Here is a 23,804-nt window from a genome sequence, read left to right on the forward strand (position 1 = left end):
TGGAAATCAAAACTACCTCTAAAACGTCCCCCTGAAATAAGGACCTGGAAATGGCAGCTCCAGACAAAAGACCATTAGAAACTGTGCTCTTCAGGGACCCCCTGGAGAAAGAGCTCACCCCAAACATCAGCAGGTTCTGGGACAGTGCTGTAAGCAATGCAAAATCACTCTGCTAATTCTAGAGAAATAATAATGAGTAAGTCTCTGGAACTTCTCACTGCTAACAGTGCTACAAGCAGAGTAGTCCTTCTCCACTGCAAGCTTACTGTCCTCACTGAGCAAAGGCTGGTGGAGATCCATCAGGCCATACAGTGTGTAAATGGAAGGGATGAAGAGATGAACACAGAAAGATGAAGTGAAGACTGCAGGTGGAAGGGCTGGCAGAGCAACCCATGCCCTACCACTGGTTTCCAACCAGCGAGATCAAGCTCTGCATGGAAAGATCCCCAAGTGCCTGTTGTGGGAAAGCCACCCCTTCTCTGTGCTCCAGAATGGAAGCCTGCAGGCAGAAGCAGGGTGCTGAGCCAGAGAGCCCTCAATCTGACATGAAGCAACCAGGCTTACACTGGGAAGCTGGGATATCCCTTGGAAGAGGATCTCTGTGCTGCCCAGATACATGTTGAAGATCCCACACAGAAGCAACTGGACTAGCAGAAAGGTACTGAAGACATCTCTGCACCATATTGTGTGGATGGGATGGATCCATGCAGGGAAATGGAGGCTCTTCAAAGTCTGAAGACAGAATTAACATGAACAGGACCACAAACAAAAACATTGCTGCAAACTCAAAGCAACATTCTGCCTGCTTTTTCTTGTAGTAATGAGCCTCATGGCACTTTGTGCTGCTCTGGAGGATGGAAACAGCACTGGTAAGCTGTCAGACCTTACTTGGGGCAGGGAAGAAAGCTGAAGACATTCATATCAACACACAGTCAAAACAGCCACACTGCGAAGAGAACCTGCAGATCATGTTGCCTGTGCACAGCAGTGCAGGAGAGCATGACAGGCCATTTCCATCACAGGGACCTGAACAGGGCTCGATATCCAGCCAGAAAATCATTTCCAGAGCTGGATGGCTTAGGATTTATCTCCTACACAGGGCAAAGGGAAAAATAAATAGAGGTGAACCCATCCTAGGCAAGAAACCTCTCGCCCCCAGTAAGGGGCAAGCGCAGCATGCAGGAGATGAAGGCAGGAGGAGCTGCAGGTCTGCAGCAAGAGCTCTGGCAAGAGACTAATGACTTTGGTTTGAGCCAAAGCTATTTAATCCTCCATCCAGGAGGAGTAAATCCAGGCACAGCGACAGTCCAATTACAGCAACACCACCGACAACTCCTTCCAATGCCCAGCTCCCTTCAGGGCCTGTTAATCAAGTCAGCATTAGCACTCCTGGACAACAGACCAGGTTGGCTCTGAAATTAAAGTTGCTGATGATGGAAGAGCTCTTTCCCTCCTTCCTCCACCTGTCCTGCAAGACCAAAAGTAAAAACCTCTCTGGTCAGGGAAGTGATGCCTTTGCTTTCCTGTGATGTTGTGCCTGAGGAGGTTTACAGGACCACAGGATGTTAGGGGTTGGAAGGGACCCTCAAAGATCATCCAGTCCAAACCCTCTGCCAGAGCAGGGCCTTATTGCCTACCTGAAGGGAGGTTGTAGCCAGGTGGGCTTTGGTCTCTTCTCCCAGGCAAGCAGCACCAGAACAAGAGGACACAGTCTCAAGCTGTGCAGGGGAGGTTTGGGCTGGATGTTAGGAAGAAATTCTTCCCAGCAAGAGAGATTGGCCCTTGGGATGTGCTGCCCAGGGAGGTTGTGGAGTCCCCATCCCTGGAGGTGTTTAGGAAGAGACTGGATGAGTCACTTGGTGCCATGGTTTAGTTGATTAGATGGTGTTGGGGGATAGGTTACAGTATCACAGTTTCACAGTATAACCAAGGTTGGAAGAGACCCCAAGGATCATCAAGTCCAACCTGTCCCAACAGACCCCACAACTAGACCATGGCACCAAGTGCCACATCCAATCTCCTCTTGAACACCTCCAGGGACAGGGACTCCACCACCTCCCTGGGCAGCACATCCCAATGACGAACGACTCGCTCGGTGAAGAACTTTCTCCTCACCTCGAGTCTAAACCTCCCCTGGCACAGCTTGAGACTGTGTCCTCTTGTTCTGCTGCTGCTTGCCTGGGAGAAGAGACCAACCCCTTCCTGTCTACAACCACCTTTCAGGTAGTTGTAGAGGGCAATGAGGTCACCCCTGAGCCTCCTCTTCTCCAGGCTGAGCAACCCCAGCTCCCTCAGCCTCTCCTCACAGGGCTGTGCTCAAGGCCTCTCCCCACCCTTGTTGCCCTTCTCTGGACACCTTCAAGTGTCTCAATGTCCTTCTTAACCTGAGGTTGGACTTGAGGATCTCAGAGGTCTTTCCCAACCTGCTTAATTCTGTGTTTTGTTCCTCTTCCTACCTCTGCCCCAAAACACAGGGAGCGCCCAAAGCGACGGGAGCCGCGCGGTATCCGCAAGGCCACTCCGCTCCCGCTGCCTTCACTACAAAGCTGACTTCCTGAAGCAGTTAAATGCTATTTCATTAGTTGTTTTAAAAATACACTGCCACAGAAACATGGCAGCTGATGGGAACAGACAGTGCTGGAGTGAGAAATCGCTGGTAAATAAACCATGGTGACAGACTTCATCCTCTGTGCGATATGCAAACAGCTCTGCACCAGCAACATACAGATGAAGCCTCTCTCCTCCTCTCCCTCCCCAGCAGCTGCCACGTGGCTCCCACTTCCGAGAATACAACTGAACTGAGCTCCAGCTGAAGCTGCAAAGACAAATGAAAGGAAAAGCTTGGGCAAAGTGCTCTCAAAGCCCAGTACAGCCAAAGACTGCAGAAACGATTCTGTGACTCTAGGAAAGACACAGAATGATAAAATCACTGAGGCTGGAGAAGATCTCCGAGGTCATCAAGTCCAACCATCAAGCCAAGACCACCATGCCCATTGAACTGTGTCTCAAAAGTGCCATGTCCACACATTCCCCCATGCAGAGCTACAGGCTGGGGTCAGAGTGGCTGGAGAGCTGCCAAACAGAGTGGGACATGGGGGTGCTGATTGACACCCGCCTAAACATGAGCCAGCAGTGTGCCCAGGTGGCCAAGAAGGCCAATGGCATCCTGGCCTGTATTGGGAATAGTGTGGCCAGCAGGAGCAGGGAGGTCATTGTGCCCCTGGACTCTGCATTGGTTAGGCCACACCTTGAGTCCTGTGTCCAGTTCTGGGCCCCTCAATTTAGGAAGGACATTGAGACACTTGAAGGTGTCCAGAGAAGGGCAACAAAGCTGGGGAGAGGCCTTGAGCACAGCCCTGTGAGGAGAGGCTGAGGCAGCTGGGGTTGCTCAGCCTGGAGAAGAAGAGGCTCAGGGGTGACCTCATTGCTCTCTACAACTACCTGAAAGGTGGTTGCAGCCAGGAGGGGGTTGGTCTCTTCTCCCAGGCAACCAGCACCAGAACAAGGGGACACAGTCTCAAGCTGTGCCAGGGGAGGTTTAGACTCGAGGTGAGGAGAAAGTTCTTCACTGAGCGAGTCGTTCGTCATTGGGATGTGCTGCCCAGGGAGGTGGTGGAGTCCCCATCCCTGGAGGTGTTCAAGAGGGGATTGGATGTGGCACTTGGTGCCATGGTCTGGTCGTGAGGTCTGTTGGGACAGGTTGGACTTGATGATCCTTGGGGTCTCTTCCAACCTTAGTTACACTGTGAGACTGTGATACTGTGATGGTGCCTCCACCACCTCCCTGGGCAGCCTGTTCCAATGCCTGACCACTCTTGCAGGGAAGAAATTTTTCCCAATATCCAAACCTCCCCTGGAAGAATTTGAGGCCATTTCCTCTTGTTCTGTCACCTGACACTGGGGAGAGGAGACCAATCCCCACCCAACTCCAACCTCCGTTCAGGGAGCTGTAGAGAGCCAAACGCTCCCTTCAGCATCCCAAGGAGCACCACATGCTGGGTTTCTGGTTTCGATCTGTTTTGAACTCAGTAACCCAAACCAGATCAGGATTGACCTCTCCACATCACTTCTGAGCACGGCAGAGGGAGCATCTTGCCTTCCTGCCTCCTACTCCCACATCCAATCTCACACTCCCCTTCTGTTTGCCCTGCTTTAAGGCTCAACATGCCACTTTCCTCTCTCAACACATAGTGGCTTTTAGCCAGCTGATACAATCTATAGCTTGCTCTTGCCCAGAGACCTCCTTAGTGTTTGGGTTATTTCAACAACTCTGTGAGAAAACCAATATTGAAACGTCAGGGTTGAGATGTACTTTCCTCAATCTATTTTATTTATTGCCCAGGGAAGGAAAAATAATCAGGAACTACTGGATTCCTGCAAGATCATAGTTCCTGGCAGGAGGGGAAACCAGTGTGGCATAGAATGTTCCACCTGGCCAGAGGGCAAGGTTTAGCTGGGAGGTCTATTTCCATAAAAGAAAATGAATGTGAAATGAAAACTCTTCCTCTGGGGCATCACGGTTTGACAGCAGCTCCAGAGAAGCTCCTCCACCTTCAGTGACTATTCAGCAAACTCCCAAATTACCTAGAAGTCAACCAGTAAGTCACAGAACACTTCCCCCCACCCCCTTCTTCTTTTCTTCTCCCCCCATGCTCTCTTTTGAAACCTCCTTCCTTGCCCACTCCTCAAAGCACAGACCACCCAGTCTCATCTCCTCTTTTCAGTCAGATCCCCTGGTAGGTGTGAACACAGTTAAAAGCCCACAATCAATCCTTAGAACCACAGACTCACTCAGGTGTAGGAAAAGACCTCAGAGATCATCAAGTCCAACCTATTACCTAACAGCTCTTGACAACTAAACCATGGCTCCAAGTGCCACTTCCAATTCTTTTTTGAACACCTCCAGGGATGGGGACTCCACCACCTCCCTGGGCAGCACATCCCAATGGCTAACAACTCTCTCTGGGAAGAACTTCCTCCTCACCTCCAGCCTAAACCTCCCCTGGTGCAGCTTGAGACTGTGGCCTCTTGTTCTGCCACTGGTTGCCTGGGAGAAGAGACCAACCCCCACCTGTCTACAACCTCCTTTCAGGTTCTTCCCACACAGCCCTCCAAAACAAGGCTGGCTGCTACACTAGCACCAGGTGATCCCTTTTATTCTCACAACAGAGAAATTAACCCAAAGCAAGAACAATTTCTCCTGCTGCCGCCTGCAGAAGCACATGAAATGAATTCTGTGCCTTGATGAGGGGTTGTTCACCACCAGCACAGTCCTCAAGGCAAGGGCATGAGGGGCTGCTAAACCAGCTCCAGGAATGCAACACTGTGGGTTTGTGAGGTCACTGTCATCTGTGGAGACTCAGATGGAAAGCTCTTGCTACTCAAGTACAATCAATCAATCACAGAATGGTTTGGGTTGGAAAGGACCTCAGAGATCACCTAGTTCCAACCCCCCAGCCATGGGCTGTAGGAAAGCAGAAAGTATCTATGGAAGGTTTCAGGACAAGAAAGAACAACAGGCCATTGATACTGGAAGGATGGCTTGATGATAAAGAAGAGCTGACCGTGGTAAACAACCTGAAGTGCGAGACAGGAGGACACTTGCCTCCACGCTGGAGAAGATCAACCTGATATGGGATGAAGATAACAATGGACAGCTGCATATCAAAGCAGAAAACTCAATGAGCAGCAGTGGTGCAAGAATGTCAGGGAATTGCTTAGCCTGCTTGATTTTTCCTATATAAGCTGCTTGTTCTGTACCAATAAAGGATTCCTGCCTCACCAACAAGGGAGTCCGTGCATGCTTTCCGATAATGGGCAGGGACACCTTCCATTAGCCCAGGTTGCTCAAGGCCTTATCCAGCCTGGCCTTGAACAAACCCAGGGAGGAAGCATCCATAGCCTTCCTGGGCAACCTGTGCCAGTGTCTCACCACCCTCACTATAAAGTAAAAACACCTTAGATTATTTGGGCAAGGCTAAGGTAAGAAAAGAGAGGCAAACGTCTTCAGAGTCAATTCTGAGACTGAGGCAAGCAGACAAAAGCAGATTAAAATCAGAAGACTCCCTGTCTCAAACTGGCTTGAACTGCCAGTCTTTGCTTTCATGATAGGAATATCTCACACACATCTTCTCACCATGTCCACTGATAAACAAGACCTTGACTGCCGCTTCTTCCTTGTAATGGATCCTCCCAAGTGCTGTGCTCAGTAAACGAAAAGCTGCCTCTTGCAGCATGTACAGCATGCAGGAATGGGGGGGGGGGGTGGACACAAAAAACTTTCAAGGTCTTGTTTGCTGTCAAATGGACATGGTGAGAAGAGGTGTGTGTGACATCGTGTGATGAAAGCAAACCCTGGCAGTTAAAGTCAGCTCAAGCCAGCGTGTGCTTGCTTCGTGGTTTTACAGACCATCGGTGAAACACTGCTGGTTACTCCCTGAACAGCACAGGTAGCAATGGGAGCCTACAGCAGACTGGGAAGTGCCCAGCTTTTCAGTTCCTGTAATGAGGACATCATGAAACAGACTTTTTTTATACTGAGGATGGTGAAAGAGGCTGGTGGGTGACAAGCTGGGCATGAGCCAGCACCACGCACTCACAGCCCAGAGTCAGCGGCGTCCTGGGCTGATCCCCAGCAGCGTGGGCAGCAGGAGGGAGGGGATTCTGCCCCTCTGCTCTGCTGAAACACCACCTACAGCACTGCTGGGGCCAGCTCTGGAGTCCTCAGCTCAGCACAGAAAGGGACCTGATGGAGTGGGGACAGAAGAGGCCACAGCAATGATGGGAGGGCTGGAAGCCTTCTGCTGTGAGGCCAGGCTGAGAGTGTTGGGGGTGTTCAGCCTGGAGAAGGGAAGGCTCCATGGAGAGCTTCTTGGGGCATTTCAGTACTTAGAGGCCTACAAGAAAGCTGAGGACAGACTTTTTAGCAGGGCCTATTATGACAGGACAAGAGATGATGGTTTTAAACTAGAAGAGGGAGACTGAGGCTTAAGAGAGAGGGAAGAAATAATTTACACTGTGGGTGGTGAGACCCGGGCCCAGGTTGCCTAGACAGGTGGGTAGAAGCCCCATCCCTGGAACCATGGACTGTGCTGCCCAGGGAGGTGGTGGAGTCACCATCCCTGGAGGTGTTTAGGAAGAGAGAGACTGGATGGGGTGCTTGGTGCCATGGTTTAGTTGATCAGATTGTGCTGGGTGATAGGTTGGACTCAATGATCTCAGAGGTCTCTTTCAACCTGATTAATTCTATTCTATTCCATTCCATTCCATTCCAGGTCAGGCTGGTTGGGGCTGTGAACAAGCTGCCCTAGCTGCAGATGCCCCTGCTGACTGCAGGGGGGTTAGACTGGATGACCTCCAAAGGACCCTTCCAACCCAAACCAGTCTAATTCTGTGATAAGACTAAATGGTCAAGTATTCTCTCTCTGGTTTTGTTGCTGCAGTTTTTGGGTTGGTTGGTTTGGTTCGGGGTTTTGTTTCTTTGTCTGTCTGGTTTTTGCCTGAAAATAAAGGGTCCTAAGTTTACTTGGACAGTGCCATACTCCCCATTACCCCACATTTTCTAACAGGGCCAAAAAATAACTGGCATTTCTGTTGACTTTGCTGTTTATGATGTGTCCCTTCCCAAGCAGCTAGAGAAGCTTTGCAGATCAGGTTTGCAGCCTGCTTTCCCTGCGAAGAAAGTCCCGAAGTGCCATCTGACGTTACCAAAGGCATCAGGTTTCACTGCTTCTTGCCAACAAAGCAAACTTTGAACTGCCAGCACTTTGAGTGCAGAAGACTTTGCTGGAACAGATTAGTAGATCACAGAAATATCACAGATGCAAGTCAAGTATGGCAGGGTGAAAAGACAGAAGGTAGCTAATGACACTTGTTGAAATGTAAACAGCTTTGCTTCTCTCCTCATTGAATTACATCACAAGCCTGAGTTCACCCCAGTGAAAATACAGCTGGAGAAGAGAGTTCGAACAGTCTTATAACCAGTGAAGAACTGGAAAGCAATACTCATCCCAACAAGAATATCACAATATTGTAACCAGTTTTGAGCTCCCCAGTTCAAGAGAGACAGAGATCTACTGGAGAGAGTCCAGCTGAAAGGTATGAGGATGACTGTGGGACTTAAAGACTGAGAGCCCTGGGGCTGTTTAATCTCGAGAGAAGAAGGCTGAGAGGGGATCTGATCAAGGTCTATAAATACCTGAGGGGTGAATGTCAGGATGAAGGTGCCAGGCTCTTTGCAGTGGTGCCCAGTGACAGGACAAGGAGCAAGGGGTACAAGCTGGAACACACGAGGTTCCACCTCAACACGAGGGAAAACTTCTTTACTGTGAGGGTGACAGAGCCCTGGAGCAGGCTGCCCAGAGAGGTTTTGGAGTCTCCTTCTCTGAAGACTCTCAAGACCTGCCTGGATGCATTTCTGTGTGAGCTGCCCTAAGTGATCCAGCTTTGGCAGGGGACCGGACAATCTCTGGAGGCCCCTTCCAACGCCTAACGTTCTGTGATTCTACGACTCCATGAACACAGCTCTCAAGCCATCTCCATTTTCTGTTTTGAACAGCAGGTCAAATGACTCATTGGAAAAAACAAATAATACAAAATTGCCACATTTTCAAACGAGAAATAAGTCCTCAGAAGTCATCGATCTGCTTTGTCTTTCTGAACCACTCCGAGCTAAATCTAAGCCAGACGAAGCAGGAACAATTACTGCCGCATCTCGAGTTTCAAGCGATCAAGACCTCCTTTTAGGGAAATGCATGTGGACAAACAACAGCAAACTCACTGCTTGTAAACCTTCTAAACTGAAAAAAAACAACCCCAAACCCAAAGCACCCCACAGTAATTGCAGATCAAAAAATACACACTCCCCGGTGCACTTACTGGAAAGGACAGTCGTGAGGAAGATGTAGTCAGAAAAAGAAATGAGCCCACACTCTCCAAGCGCGTAAAAGATGCTGTCTTCATCAGCAAACTTCTCCCTCTCCTGGGATAATTTCTGTTTGTTCACCCCAAAAAGAGAAAAAACAGCAATCAGTTAAAGAGAGAAATGGGAGGCTTCATCTCTGTCCTTACCACCACCAAGCCATTCCACACACACACACACACGCCCCCCCCCCCCCTCGGCCATCTCCACATTCAGCGGACCTTTTCCAGCCTTCAAATCTGTCAGAAATGCTCTGCTAAGAGCCTCTCCATCTCAAGGAACTGCACAGTATCAATCAGCCTAGCTGAAACAGAGACAAAATTGTCTGCTCAAAACTGGCTGAACCTTTGAGAGATGTAGTTACGAAAATCAAGCTGCTAGATACGTTTTTTAACCCGAGATTGAAAAGGCAATTATTATCCTTCGTTAGGAGTGTTTAAGTTGGACTCTCTTGTGGCAGCAGCTAAGAAAACTGATTCACATGGACATGAAGAATGATCACAGTTATCAGAACCATGTTGTTATCAGAAGCACACGGTTCAGGAGTGAGCTGAGCAAGCTCACCAAGAGGACTAGGACTGATACCAATCTCAGTCTCTCCCTTTCTTGCTCCAGTTCTTTCTCAGCACCTTGTTTTAAACAGAAAATCCCACATAGTTTATCAGCTCACCTCCCTGACTAAGCTCAAAATCCAAGACCCTTTGATCTGCTGAAGCTTCAAAGACTGAAAAGGATCCATAAAACTGTTAGGTGCTGCACACTGAAACCCACACCAGTGACCCATTTGGAGAACACAGCAGGAGGTGGCACACAAGCACACACACACACACGCACACAGAGGGAGGAAAAGGGAATTGCTCTCAGGAAAAGTAGGCATGGATAGGGTTATTGCACAGAAAGCAGGTCATGCAAGCACAGGGGCAGGGTGAAAGCAAGGCTGGGTTTAGCACTGGTTTTAGCACAAACCACCGACAAACACCACCACACCGAGGGGCCAGCTGCACGAGCGGCCCCCCCCGTTACCTCTGTCTAGCGGAGATCCCATCATATACAAGATAAAGGAAAGAAAAGTGGTTAACTGACAATAAAATGAGCAGGCACAACAGAACATCAAGTTGAACGGTTAGACTTGCGAAGGGCAAGAAAGTTGGGAGGCAACCAGGTGGCTGCTCTGACTGGACGCTGCTAAGAAGCCTACGTAGACATCCCAGCGAGTGTTAGCATGTAGCCTCTCCGTGTCAGACCCACTGTCTGCAGCTGATGTCTCTCATCCACCTCAGGTTTGGGTTGGTTGGTTTTCACCCTTTGTTGAGAGAGAACTCACCATTGTGTGTGGCTGCAGAGTGGGGATGAGCTCAGCTAATAATTTAGATGAAAACTTAACCCGTATCTGGCTCGGGAACCACAAGAAAAAGAGACAAAAATAATCATATGGATGACCCAAAATTACACTGAGCAGGGAAAATAAGTTCAAGCTCTATTGATCAACTAGCTGAACACCTCTTCCCAGTATCTCTGCCTTTGCCATCTGGAGAGTGTGAGGAATTTAGTAAGAGGTGAATCACTACCAGCAAACAACATGCTGATGGCATTCCCTTCATGCACGAGAACTGTGGTTTATGCTTAGGGGAGACCAGGTTGAAGTAGCATTCACTGAAGGAAACAAAACCAGCTCCACCTTTGCTTTCCTTCCCATCAAAGTGGCTCCAAAGCACAACCATCCTTCACATCAGGATCAGTGTAAGTGAAGTCTGGTTTACCTTTCATCTGAGGGGAGGGCTTGAGGAGGACGCAGTTTTCGGTGGCTGCTGCTGGTGGTGTTGCCAGCAGCATCTCACCTGCTCGTGCGATTTATCTCCCCTCCCTCTGTCTGTCTTCAGCAACCTTCATCACAAACTAGCTGTGAGCACTCTGCTTTAGGATCCCACAAAAAAGTTCCAGAGATTGGTTTATTAATTTTTATGAGTGCCTTTCCTGTACTTAATTTTCAGTACACAGTCAGTGTTGAACGGCTCTAAATACTCCTCATTAGCTGAAACCCTCATCCACAGATGAGCAGTAAAAAGTTATTGAATTAGCTGCTCTCTGAGACACAAAGGGGGAGGCAGATGGGAGGGAGAAGCATTGACTCATTTGAATCTTACCATGGGCAAACAAAGTTAACAGAAGGTCTTTCTTTCCTTTAAACAAGCACCTAGTAGTCAGAAGCCTGGGGGAGGGGAACGTACTCTGGGACTGCGGTGCTCAGTCCACCTGCAGCGAATGGGAAAGGGAATTTCTCCCACTGCTCCCAGGAGAACATACAAATGGACCTGAGGATGAAGATTTCCAGGCTGCCAGCACTAGGAGAACAAAAGTTTAACAGCATTCATAGCCCTCCCATTTATTTTTTTTCCTTCTGGCTCACTGAGGGAGCTGTGTGCTTGATGGCTTTCCACCAGCCCATGGGAAGCCTGTCTTGCTATGGGAAAGGCTGAAAGCATCCCTCTCAGGGGGTCCTCCCCACCATGAAACATTATCTTCCACAGAATGATGTTATAACCCTCAGGAAAAATAAGCAAAACACTAAAGAAAAGCCAACAATATCATTTTACCTCCTTTACAAAGCACAACATGGACTGTTTTGATCCCTCCAAATTCAAGCTGGACTGATGCAAAGTCAGTTTTCACTAGCACCTAAACCCACTGTCCACAGACCTCCATACCCTACTTCCCTTCCACATATCCCACCATCCCTTTTAGCCTGAAAGGTAATGTACAGGATGAGAAAAAAAAATGTAGGGGGGGAAAAATTCCCTTCCAAGCCCCCATCCTCTTTCAGGGACACCATCTTCACACATTATTTATTGAGACCGTTTCAAGACAACCTCCGCATCTCCTACCTTTTCGTATCTGAATACCACCTAATGCTGAAAGTTAAAACAGGCAAAAGTCTTCCATTTAAGAATTTCCCACCACCACCACCCCGTGTTAAACCCATCCCCCAAAGCAGATTAACTGCCTAAGATCATTCAGCACATCCCAAACAACCTTCAAAACAGCACCCACGAGTGAGCGAGCCACGGGGAAGCAGCTCACAGTGACGCTGTGTCTCTTCCTCAAGCAGTAGATTCATATTTAAAACAAGCACACAAATGAGCAGACATCCAAATTAACATGTGAAAAGGGGGGAAAAAAAGGAAACAAAAAGAAATCCAAATACATCATTGCTTTTGGCACAAGCATGGCTGGGTGAGCTCGGTGAAAGGCACCGCTCCGGTTCACAGGCGCTCAGGCAGATGTTCTTGCAATGCCAGACATCACCAAGGGGTCAAACAACAGCACGTCATTGCACTTCAACACTCAAACCTCGGCTTGACCTTTCCAGCTTAGCCTCCAGGCTAAGCTTAGTCTTCCTCAGAAGACAGAATTGGTTTGGTTGGAAAAGCACTCTAAGATCATTCAGTCCAAACGTCAACCTCAGACCAGCACGGCCATTAAGCCAGGTCCCACAGTGCCATGGCCACGTGGCTCTTGAACACCTCCAGGGATGGTGGCTGGCAGTGATAGGAATAAGGTGGGTAGTGGCTGCACAAAAATGAAGAACTGGCTAAGAGAGAGTGGAAATAACAAAGAGAGAACCAAAGAGGGCACCTGCTCTATGTGTATGTTAATCACAAATAGCCTCTGCTCGGGGCCTTAGCTGGGGTCCTGCTGTAAATCGGTGTGGGGGCTGTCTGAAGGCAACAGACACTGAATACAGCCTGAACTTACAGAATCAGAGAATTGTCAGGGTTGGAAGGGACCTCAAGGATCATCTAGTTCCAACCCCCTTGATATGGCCAGAGACACCTCACACTACATCAGGTTGCCCAGAGCCACATCCAGCCTGGCCTTAAAAGCCTCCAGGGATAAGGCTTCTACCACCTCAGGTGGTGGCAACCTGTGCCAGTGTCTCACTGCCCTCATGGGGAACAACTTCTTCTTAACATCCAATCTAAATATACCCATTTCTAATTTTTTCCATTCCCCCCAGTCCTATCACTCCCTGACACCCTAAAAAGTCCCTCATCAGTTTTCTTGTAGCCCCCTTAAGATACCAGAAGGCCACAATAAGGTGTCCTTGGAGCCTTCTCTTCTCCAGACTGAACAACCCCAGCTGTCCTCACAGGAGAGCAGCTCCAGCCCTCTGCTCATCCTCACTTCTGACTGCAGGCTTCATAGACTACTGAATATTAACTTCTCCACCTAGAGAAGTGAAGAACCTGATTTCAATGAACATAGATCACATTGATGCAGGGGGGTGACATGTGAAGGGGTACATGCAGCAGGCGTATCAGGAAGACTGCAAATCCCAGAGGGGGAAAGGGAGAGGGAAACTTGCATCTGGGAATTTAGGATAAAAGGGAAGCTGTGTCTTCCAGCAATTCGAGAGCCCCCCCAGAGAACTGTCCTGTGGACTGCCCCTTTCTTTGACTAAAGTTTTACAAGGCTCCTCCTCTGTCTTTGTTGTGAACAGGAACTTCTAGAGCAGATTAACTTTTCCTTACAGCAACCTGTTCCAATGCCTGACCACTCTATCAGAAAAGAAATCGGTCCTAATATCCAACCTAAACCTCCCCTGGCACAGCTTCAGGCCATTTCCTGAAATTTAGGGAGGTTCAGCCTGGGTTTAACATCCCAACAATCAAATTCCCCTAAATCTGCCTGCTGTAGGAAACCAAACTGCCACGTGCAGGCAACTCCCTGGCCTTAGGTTATGCAAGCAAGCACCTAAAGAGAGACCACAACCTTCCCATGTTATACCCCAGAACTGATCTACTGCTGGAGCCTCCCTCGAGCCAAACACATCTCTAAAGTGACAAAGGGTTTGGGGAACAAAACACCCTCACCGAGTCCTTCCATTACTTGCCAAATAGTCACTTGACTCTGGATTGATTCTGGGCTGAATGAAGAGTGAACTTCTGCTTAATGATGAAACCTTACTACTGAGCTCTGAAAAGCTGGTAAAAGGAGGTGCTCTTGCAGAGGAAGGTCTGCCCTTTCTGCAAAGGCAGAGAGGACAGGAGGTGCTGGTGTTTACTCTGCATTTCTAATGCCCCTTTGGAAAAGCCTCATCAGCTAAATCTTCGCAGCTCCTGCTTCATTTTGCATTTCAGAAGCGACTTAACGAGCAGCATTTAATTTGCCACTGCGGGAAGAAGACGTTCTTGGGAAGTCACTCAGGGTTGACAGTTTGCTGTTTCAATCTGGAGGAGAAAACACACTTCTGGCACGTCGATTCACACCACTGCTACACACACACAGACACCCACCACCTTTGCACTGATACGCACCAAAGCCTCAGGAAGTGATCAGCCTTCCGTGTGACCACTTGACAGCGACTTAATGCCTTCCAAAGAGGACAACACAAGAAAATACCCATGTGCATGCAAGATAATGAGCATCTCTCCAGACCCAGAAAAGAGTCAGCCAGGAAGGAATTTGAGATGAAGCATAACCATCTTATATTGACAAACTCAGTTTGCTCCTTGTTAAAAGAAACACTTCAAGGCTCCCCATATCGTGTGAGCAAAGGCAGAACCGTGGATGTTTCAGTGAAGTCACCTTGCTGCAAAGCAATTCTCTTTCAGCCCCAACTGACCACCTTCAGTTCTGCAAAGCATTTAAAAGACTTTTGTGAGTGTCTGTCTTTCGTGGGCCGCTGCAGGCATGTAGGAAAAGAGGTTAAATTGCTGTCTGTTCGGTATGAAAAAGAAAGCTTCTCTCTGGGCTTCCAAAACATTGGTGCTGCAGGCTGGCCTCATGTAGAGTCATAGAATTGTTAGAGTCAGAAGGCACCTGAAGGATCAGCCAGTCCCAAGCCCCCTGCCATGGGCAGGGACAGCTCACACTGCAGCAGGTTGCTCACAGCCACATCCAGCCTGGCCTTAAAAGCCTCCAGGGATGAGGCTTCCATCACCTCCCTGGGCAACCTGTGCCAGGCTCTCACCACCCTCATGGGGAACAACTTCTTCCTAACATCCAATCTCAATCTACCCATTTCTAGCTCTTCTCCATTCCCCCCCAGTCCTATCACTCCCTGACACCCTCAGAAGTCCCTCCCCAGCTTTCTTGTAGCCCCCTTCAGATACTGGAAGGCCACAAGAATGTCTCCTGGGAGCTTTTTCTTCTCCAGACTGAACAGCCCCAATGTAGACAATTTCTTTCCTGCTGAGTTTCTGGTTTTACAATGTAAACCTAAGCCTCCATGTTATCCTAAATTTCACACAATCACAGAATGGTTTGGGTTGGAAAGGACCTCAGAGATCACCTAGTTCCAACCCCCCAGCCATGGGCTGGGACACCTTCCATTAGCCCAGGTTGCTGAAGGCCTTATCCAACCTGGCCTTGAACAAACCCAGGGAGGAAGCATCCATAGCCTTCCTGGGCAACCTGTGCCAGTGTCTCACCACCCTCACTATAAAGAATTCCCTCCTAATCTCCAGTCTAATTCTGCCCTCTTCAAGCTTCAATCCATTCCCTCTCATCCTACCACTACAAGCCCTTGCAAAAAGTCCCTTCCCTTGTCTCTTTTTCCAATGAAGTCTCTCCACAAAGCAGCAAAGAAGCCCACAGCAGGCCATGTGCACGTAACATCAAGCAGTGCACACAGACATTACCTTGCATGTGGCTTGATACCTTGGCCTTAGAATCATTGCAATGTTTTTGTTGGAAGAGACCTTTAAGATTATTGAATCCATTACTGAATCCAACCCTTAAGCCAGCACTGCCAGGTCACCACTGAGCCATGGCCCTCAGCACCAAACCTACATGGCTTTTCAAACTTTCCAGGGATGAGGACCCCCACCAGTGCTCCAGGCAGCTTGGTCCAGGGCTTGACAGCCCTTTTGGGGAAGAAACTTTAGAATAGAACAGAAAGGAAAAAATGGAATAGAATAGAATAGAATAGAATTAACCAGGCTGGAAAAGACCTTCAAGATCTTCAAGGCCAACCTATCACCCAGCACCACCTAATCAACTAGACCATGGCTGATTAGATATCCAAATTTCCTGATATCCAACCTCAACCTCCCCTGGTGTAATTTAAGGTCATTTCCTCTTGTCCTATCTAAATTAGTAGACAGGATCCCTATAAATAAATAAACCCCCCAACTGTTAGGAACCCTTCTAGGAATGGGAAAACAAACCTTTTTTGTACAATTTATTGGACAACTCATTTAATTAATGTATTTTAAACATTCTCTCACTACCTGCCAGGCATGTTGTTTGACATCTTTAAAGCTATTAGCTGGCATCTGCCCTCAGGGCAGTGAGACATTCCGAAGTGCAGTGCTGTGGCTTCTATTTGCCTGGTCCAGCAGAGCCTGCAGGACAGCAGAGCATTTTAATGTGGGGAAGCATGTACTGAGCCTCTCACTGATCAACATGCTGGCAGCAGATGCTCTGTATTGGTCTATCACATAAGCTAGAAAAACAGAAAAGGAAAAACCCTTAAGAAATACAAGTGGAAGCTGCAGGCAGAGCAGCCTGCTACAGGAACTAAAAATAAGAGTGCTTTGAACTCTGCCTGCACCAAAATGCTGAGCTGGAGGCCCTGAAATGAGGGAGATTTTGTCATTTTTGCTCTTCCCCCCTCTTGGAAGATACAAACTTTAAAGCAGCCAAGTCATGTATTTAGAGATGCCACGACAGCTCATGCTGGCACCTCACTACCTACATTACCTAAACCAAAATAAAGCAAAAGGCTTTCGGAGTCAGATTTAAAAAGGAAGCCCAGTTGAGGGGAAAAGAGGTAGGGAAGGTCCCTCTGTGTTATGAAACAAGGACAATAAAAAAGGACTAGGGGAAGAACTGAAGAATTTAGAGGGTGTGAAAGAGAGCTTTAGAATGTAGATGCACAATCACTCATTTTAGATGCATGAAATTGCCCTTTCTGTACCTCTAAATAAGAAAACGTTTAAGGGCTGTGATGAAAGCAGAGCTTTCTGAAACCATAAACCTCTTCTGACAGCAGAAAAGTTCACAGCATCATTCCTACTGTCTCTGGATAATTTACTGGGAAGCCTACACACTAATACAAGCAAACACAAACAGATTCTGCATGGCAAATCATGGTGGGTGAGTGTCAGCATCAGGAAATTACTCAGATTTACTGCTGGCAGAGAAATACTGCAGCTTATGGCCTTCCAGGAGTGCATTCATTTTCATAAGGAGTTTATTAAAACCTGTGATTTGGGGGCTGCTTTATCTGCATCTATAAACAGAGCCAAATATCACAGAATGCTTTGGAAAGGACCTCAGAGATCACCTGGTTCCAACCCCCCTGCCACGGGCAGTGACACCTTCCACTGGCCCAGGTTGCTCTTCCAACCTGGCCTTGAACACCTCCAGGGAGGGGATATCCAAGACCTCCCTGGGCAACCTGTGCCAGTGTCTCACCACCCTCACTGGAAAGAATTTCTTCCTAATCCCCAGTCTAAATCTGCCCTCCTCAAGCTTAAAGCCATTCCCTCTCATCCTATTGCAGCAAGCCCCTCTCAGGGCTGGACATGGACGAGGGTGCTGTGCATGCCCTCTCCCTCTAAATTTGAGTATGACCAGAGACGAAAAACTTAGGCAGCAATGATTACTACAGGTGGTCTCCTGAGACTGAAAAGAGAAATCTGCATTCCCTCCTTCCAGCAAGGCTGCAAGTATTCATCACCTTCAGAAACAAAGGGCCCCTGAAATGCAAGGCCAGCATTCTGCACCGCCAGGAAATCAAAACAGGACACAGACTTTCCCAGCCCTGGGCAGGCAGCAGACCCACTCATGCAAGGGAGAACCCCCTGCTGGAAAAGCAAATAGGAAATGCCTTGGAAAAGGGACAGTCTACCCTGGTGCTCCCCTCCTGCTGTGCTCAGTCCTCTGCAGGGTAATGCAATCAAGAGCTGCAGGACCACACTGGCGTTTGTCACTGAAGGGTGGATTGGGGGAGGATTAAATTAGGTCCTCGATGTTCCAAATCATGTCTCTAAAATGAGTTGACCTTTGACACCTTGGCATTTAAATGGCTGCTTAGGTCTTCGGATGGGAAGGAGGATATTGCCTCCCCTGGTCTCAGCCCACATTACCAAGATGAACTCATTATGTTGGTAATGCAAGCTGCTTGTTTTCTCAGGCAGAGACTTCAGTCTGAAAGTACAGGGGGGAAATAAGAACTCTGTAAAAAGAGCAAGTGTTAAACCTTGGCTCAGAGGATGAGGTTGGCCCATACTGATCAACCACCAAGAGAGAAAGGAGTTGGGGAGGGGAAAAAACCCTCTGTAATAATTTCATCAGAGGTTGTCATTATGATCATGGCAGCTTTAAAGAACTGAGTTTAGATAGCAAACTAAACTGAGCTAAAAAAACCCCCTCCCATTCCCTTCCACCCTCTCACTCCACCTTTCCTCTTCATTTGTTTACCCCATAGAGACCTTCTCCTTCTGGAGTCAGTGAGGTCAAGCCTCTCCTGAGACATCCCCTCCCACTCTGCTAAATCCATCCTCCTTCCTAACTCCATGTTACCCAAGGACAGTGTTTTCAGAGCAGGGTTAGGTTAATGCTTAACATGTAAGGAATACCAAACACCAATAAACTTTCAAAGACAGTCAAAAGTTAGCCTAAAGATGGATTTTTTTGATCAAAAGACTGCACAGACCCAAGTAAAGACAGAGCTTTCAGAGCTCAGTTTTGTATGCCTTCAGTATTAAGCATTAAGCTAACACCAATAAACTATCAAAGAAACTAAAGCCCAAAATGATCCCAGAAATGGACTTTAGATTAAAAGGCTGCCCAGACCCAACCAAGGGCACTTTGTCACCAGCTTGCTTATTTCTTGGGCAACTTGCCCTATGGATTTCACTCAATTGAAAAGCTACAGGGCAAACTGAAAGTGTTCAGAGGATGTTTGCCTCTCTACATGCTAATACTGCACGAACCTCCCCCTGCTTCCTAGTTCCTCTTCCTAAAGAGCAGCTTCTGACCTGTAGCACCTGAGTATCTTCACCCAAAACCATTCCTTAATATAGCTCACCCTACCTGAGTCTGCAACCTGAAAAGCTCAAAAAGATTGGCAAAAACAACCTTCCCCAAACTCAGAGCCATTCAGACACAGGAGGCTTCCCCACAGAGATGCCTGCCCCTTATCACAGGCTTCACTTTGTGGCCTCGAGTGGAAGATGCCAATTGCCAGCAGAGCCAACCCTACCCCAGTCTCATCAAGCTGCCAAGCAAGTCAGGGGCCCCAAAAGACACTGTGCAAACAGGAGGACAAGGAGATAACACATTTGAGCTTGGCTCTAAGGTGTTCCTGTACAAAGCCATGTATGAATGGCTAGCCTGAGGACTGTGCTCTGAACAAGCCAAATTCCAGTCTTCCAAAATCAATCCCTTAGGCTGAGGATCAAGGAGAGGACTCAGGGTTACTTATTCAAGGAGCAAGGAGAAGGGGTGAGCGTACACTGTCCCTTTTGCATGAAAAAAAGTGCAGATTATGGGGTCTGAAGCACAAACTCAAAGCACATGCTGTCTGCTTTGTACCTGCCAGAAATCCTGGTGGAAGGGGAGAGGGTTAGAAAAGGGAAGAAAATGAGGGAATGCTTGGTTACACCACAAAAAAACCCCCTAAAATCTTCCCAAACCATAATTAGAATCAAGAGAGAAGTATCAGAGATATTAGTAGCTGAAAGAAACCCAGGCTGGGTACCTAGAAACCAGAATAAAAGAGGACATGAAGCAACCAAAGCATTTTTAGTAGCGTCTGCCAAAGGAGCCCTGCGGAAAAAAGAGCGACAGAATTAGTGGCACGAGAAGAGAACAGCAAATCAAGCTCTGTCAAGAGGGAGCTACACCCCACATGGCTGGTAGAGGAGGTTGGGAAGGGTGAGGTGTGCTCTGAACATGGATGTAAAGCAACCTAGGTGTCCACAGAGATGTTTGTGCACCATGCATTTCAGAGGTAGAAGCATTTTCTCTGATGAAATGCTATCAAGCAGCAGTTCAGGGTCCACACAGGTCCCAGCACACAGGGACAAAATTGGTGAGGAACACAAAAGTAACTCGAAACTGCTAACCCAAGCAGATGGGAGGGCCAAGTTTGGCTGGGAGGAGACAGCTAGCAAGGACAGAAACCCACAAACATCAATGGAGATGTCAGCAAAGGAAGTCAGGAAGAGCAAAATCATGCGGGCACGGCTGAGGTTTGCTGGCTCTCTGCAGTGAACTGCATCTCTGACTGCCTCCACAAAGGGTCACAGCCAGAATGAGCTCCCACCAGGCTGCTACCATGCTTTTGGAGACAGCAGAGGAACTTTCATCCAGACAAGTGGAAAGTTATTACCTATGTCAGAAGATGCCTTCTGGTTATTGTGCAGCCACCTGCACTGAGATCAGAAAGTGGAGGAATGGAGAAGCTGGCACTCTGAAGCTGGACACTGACATTTAACAAGGATTATGGGTCAGGACAGATGAATACTTCAAGATATCTCCAAGCAAGCCATAACCCAGACTTAACAGCTCCAACTGCTGACACTGGGGACTCATTAATTTCAAACACCCTTACAACAGACACCAGCAAGACCTCATATAGTTTAGATTCAGAGGACTTCTCACCTGTGCTCACTGCCTCTAAGCCAGAGGAAGTGCTGAGCATCCTTCTTGGTTAAGAGGCTCAGTGAATCAAATTTAGGGGCACTTCACACTGTTATTCACTGAACTGCACTAGCTTGCTTTTGTTAAGGGAGCATTTAGAGTTGCAGCCTTTTGCATGAAGGCTTCACAGGCACTTAAAACACCACAGCAGCTCAGAGCTCCCATCCAGTGTTTGGCTCTTGAATGCCAGCAGGGCTTTGAGCTTGTCTCACTTGCTGCAAGCTCAAGACATACACCACTCTGGGGAAAGTCTCAAGCTCCAGCCTTAGTTCATACACAGAGCAAAGGACTCCAGAAACACAGGCTAATAACTAGAGGCTCTTTCCCTTGCCTCTTTCAAAACTGGCAGCAAGATCCCCCAGCAGAAAGACGGTCCATCTACCCCCGAGTCCTTCCCAAGATCATGCCTCAGGACAATTTTTCAGGCTGCTCTTTAAATCATCTGGCAAGAAATCTTCCCACTGAGCCAACTCCCAGCAACTCTTTTTTGGTGGGCACACATCTCCAGTCACAGAGCCCTGGCAGATGAGTGTAGTTTAGGCCAATCGTTGTGCTGGGCCATCAGGCGAGGATGCAGTATCCACTGGAAGCGCCCTTCAGTTGGCCTTTACAGAAGCCACCCAAAGTATTTCCCTTTGTCCCTCATTTTGCAGCTGGCTCTGCATTACTCCACAGCATCCCCAAACATCTGGAGATGGAACTATACAGGCTGGCAGGAAACATTTAATTCATAAATGTAATTAGAGGGCATTGAAAGCCTCTGCAATTACTCACTGCAGCGGAGGCAGCAGGAGGGTGATGCTGCTGCTGGTAGCTCCAAGGCTTTTGTTCCTATGGAACAGTAGCAAGGTATTTTCCCCACAGGGGGACAAAAAGAGCAAGTGCAGTGTATTCTGCATTAAACCAACAAGCCATCTAGGGTGGGTATTCCTTTCCTCAGCAGGCTGGAGGTGTCTTAAAAGCACTACATCTTACCTTCAGTGTGAGCGTCCAACTGCACAAGGACAGACCTATGCCGTGCACCTACCACAGCCCTTTTTCTGCCTCTGCTCACACCTTTCCCCACAGCTGCACCACTGAAAGCTCAGCTGTGGGACATCTGGGAGCTCCCCTGCACTGGCTCAGCAGGATGGGGACTACAGGAAAGGATGCAGGTGACAAGGAGTGGTTTTGCTCTGAGCAGGGTGGATACGGCATCATAGAATCACCAAGGTTGGAAGAGACCGCGAGGATCATCCAGTCCAACCTGACACCCAAGACCTCATGACTGCTAAACCATGGCTCCAAGTGCCACATCCAATCCCCTCTTGAACACCTCCAGGGATGGGGACTCTACCACCTCCCTGGGCAGCACATTCCAATGGCTAATAACTCTCTCTGGGAAGAACTTTCTCCTCACCTCCAGCCTAAACTTCCCCTGGTGCAGAGGACTGTGTCCTCTTGTTCTGGTGCTGCTTGCCTGGGAGAAGAGACCAACCCCCACCTGGCTACAGCCTCCCTTCAGGGAGTTGTAGACAGCAATGAGGTCTCCCCTGAGCCTCCTCTTCTCCAGGCTAAGCAACCCCAGCTCCCTCAGCCTCTCCTCACAGGGCTGTGCTCAAGGCCTCTCCCCAGCCTTGTTGCCCTTCTCTGGATACCTTCAAGAGTCTCAATGTCCTTCTTAAATTGAGGGCCCCAGAACTGGACACAGGACTCAAGGTGTGACCTAACCAGTGCAGAGTCCAGGGGCAAAGATCTCTAAGATCAAGTCCAACCATCAACCCAACACCACCATAACCAGTAACTGAGGTCCCCAGGTGGCACATGGGGGACCTGAACATCTCCAGGGATGGAACACCTCTACCACCTCCCTGGGCAGCCTGTTCCAATGCCTCTTCAGGAAAGAAATGCTTCCTCATATCCAATTTAGATCGTGGCTGTTCCCACATCAGCCTTTACTTCAGGCTGATGAACACACTGAAGTGTTTAGAGCAATGATCAATTTTCCTTCTACTCTGAATGAATAGTAATCAAGGCCTCTTTTCCTCTACTTTCCAGAGCTTGCTTCCCTGGGGAAGAAACCACCACACTTAGACAAAGAATAGAACCAGGGCTGGAGTTGCCTCCCTACATAAGCAGCCCGGCAGGAGGTCAAAGGAAAGTGTGAGCTCCCGTTGGCAAACAGATCTGACCAAGAGGCTTCCCAGGATGAACACTTCCAGGGTTTTTGGTCTTGCAAAGAGTGAAGAAAAACCATTCAGGCTTAAGTTACATCAGCACTGTTGCCATTAATAAGGCACCAATATTTACCTCCCTCTTCCTCAACTTGACAAAGTAGCCCTGGGAGTCACACAATGTCAGGGTTTGGAAGGGACCTCAAAGATCATGCAGTCAGAATGCAGAATTAACCAGGCTGGAAAAGACCTTGGAGATCATCGAGTCCAACCTGTCACCCATGACCATCTGATCAACTCAACCATGGCACCAAGGGCCTCATCCAGGCTCTTTTTAAACACTTCCAGTGATGGTGACACCACCACCTCCCTGGGACAACCCCCGTGCCAGAGCAGGATCACACTGGAACGCATCCAGGCAGGTTTTGAGTATCTCCAGAGAGGGAAACTCCACACCCCCCCAGGCAGCCTGTTTCAGGTATAAGGAAGTGCAGGAAGAGGGGGGGTGGGGAAAATAAGTGGTTATTGTCTTCTCACCAAGGAGTTCAATCACATGGTCAGGAAGATCTTTGAGGTCTCTTCCAACCTTGGTGATACTGTGATACTGTGAAGATGCTTCAGAAACCTGACACAATGACAGCGCAGAGGCAACATCACTCCACAAACTCTCCTGGCAAGATCAGTCCCTATGGCCACACGACAGCCAGTTGGCTGCTCTGACAGGCAGCTTTACGTAACTAAAACTGGTTCTGTGAAGAGAGCAGCTCCTGCATCTGCTTCCCAATGCTGGAGCATTTCCATCTCTCACACACACCCTCAAAATCCCCACCGATCCTTCAAACCCTGCCCTGCAATACGTAACCAAAAGGCGCCTGACTGCGCAGCTGGGTCTACTCTTTTAAACTGGATATCTTCCTGGAGGTTAGGAAGAAGCTCTTCATAGAGAGAGAGATTGGCCATTGGGATGTGCTGCCCAGGGAGGTGGTGGAGTCACCATCTCTGGAGGTGTTTAGGAAGAGCCTGGATGAGGCACTTGGTGCCATGGTTTAGTTGATCAGATGGTGCTGGGTGATAGG

The 23,804-nt window shown here is 48.5% G+C and overlaps 1 protein-coding gene across 4 annotated transcripts in view; it reads right to left on the minus strand.

Moving 5' to 3' along the window:
- The window catches only part of MICU1 (mitochondrial calcium uptake 1), a 195,507-nt gene that overhangs the window by 87,616 nt on the left and 84,087 nt on the right, over positions 1-23,804 (minus strand). For 2 of the 4 annotated variants that reach the window (XM_054174645.1, XM_054174644.1), the window contains one exon: positions 8,878-8,992. In XM_054174645.1, coding sequence (XP_054030620.1) covers positions 8,878-8,992 — 115 coding nt within the window. Of the gene's footprint in view, positions 1-8,877; positions 8,993-10,244; positions 10,311-18,070; positions 18,077-19,465; positions 19,478-23,804 lie in introns of all 4 variants that reach the window. The other 2 variants (XM_054174648.1, XM_054174646.1) reach the window with 2 other exon arrangements.

The sequence above is a fragment of the Dryobates pubescens genome, chromosome 30 (genome assembly GCF_014839835.1).
Source record: "Dryobates pubescens isolate bDryPub1 chromosome 30, bDryPub1.pri, whole genome shotgun sequence".
Taxonomy (NCBI): domain Eukaryota; kingdom Metazoa; phylum Chordata; class Aves; order Piciformes; family Picidae; genus Dryobates; species Dryobates pubescens.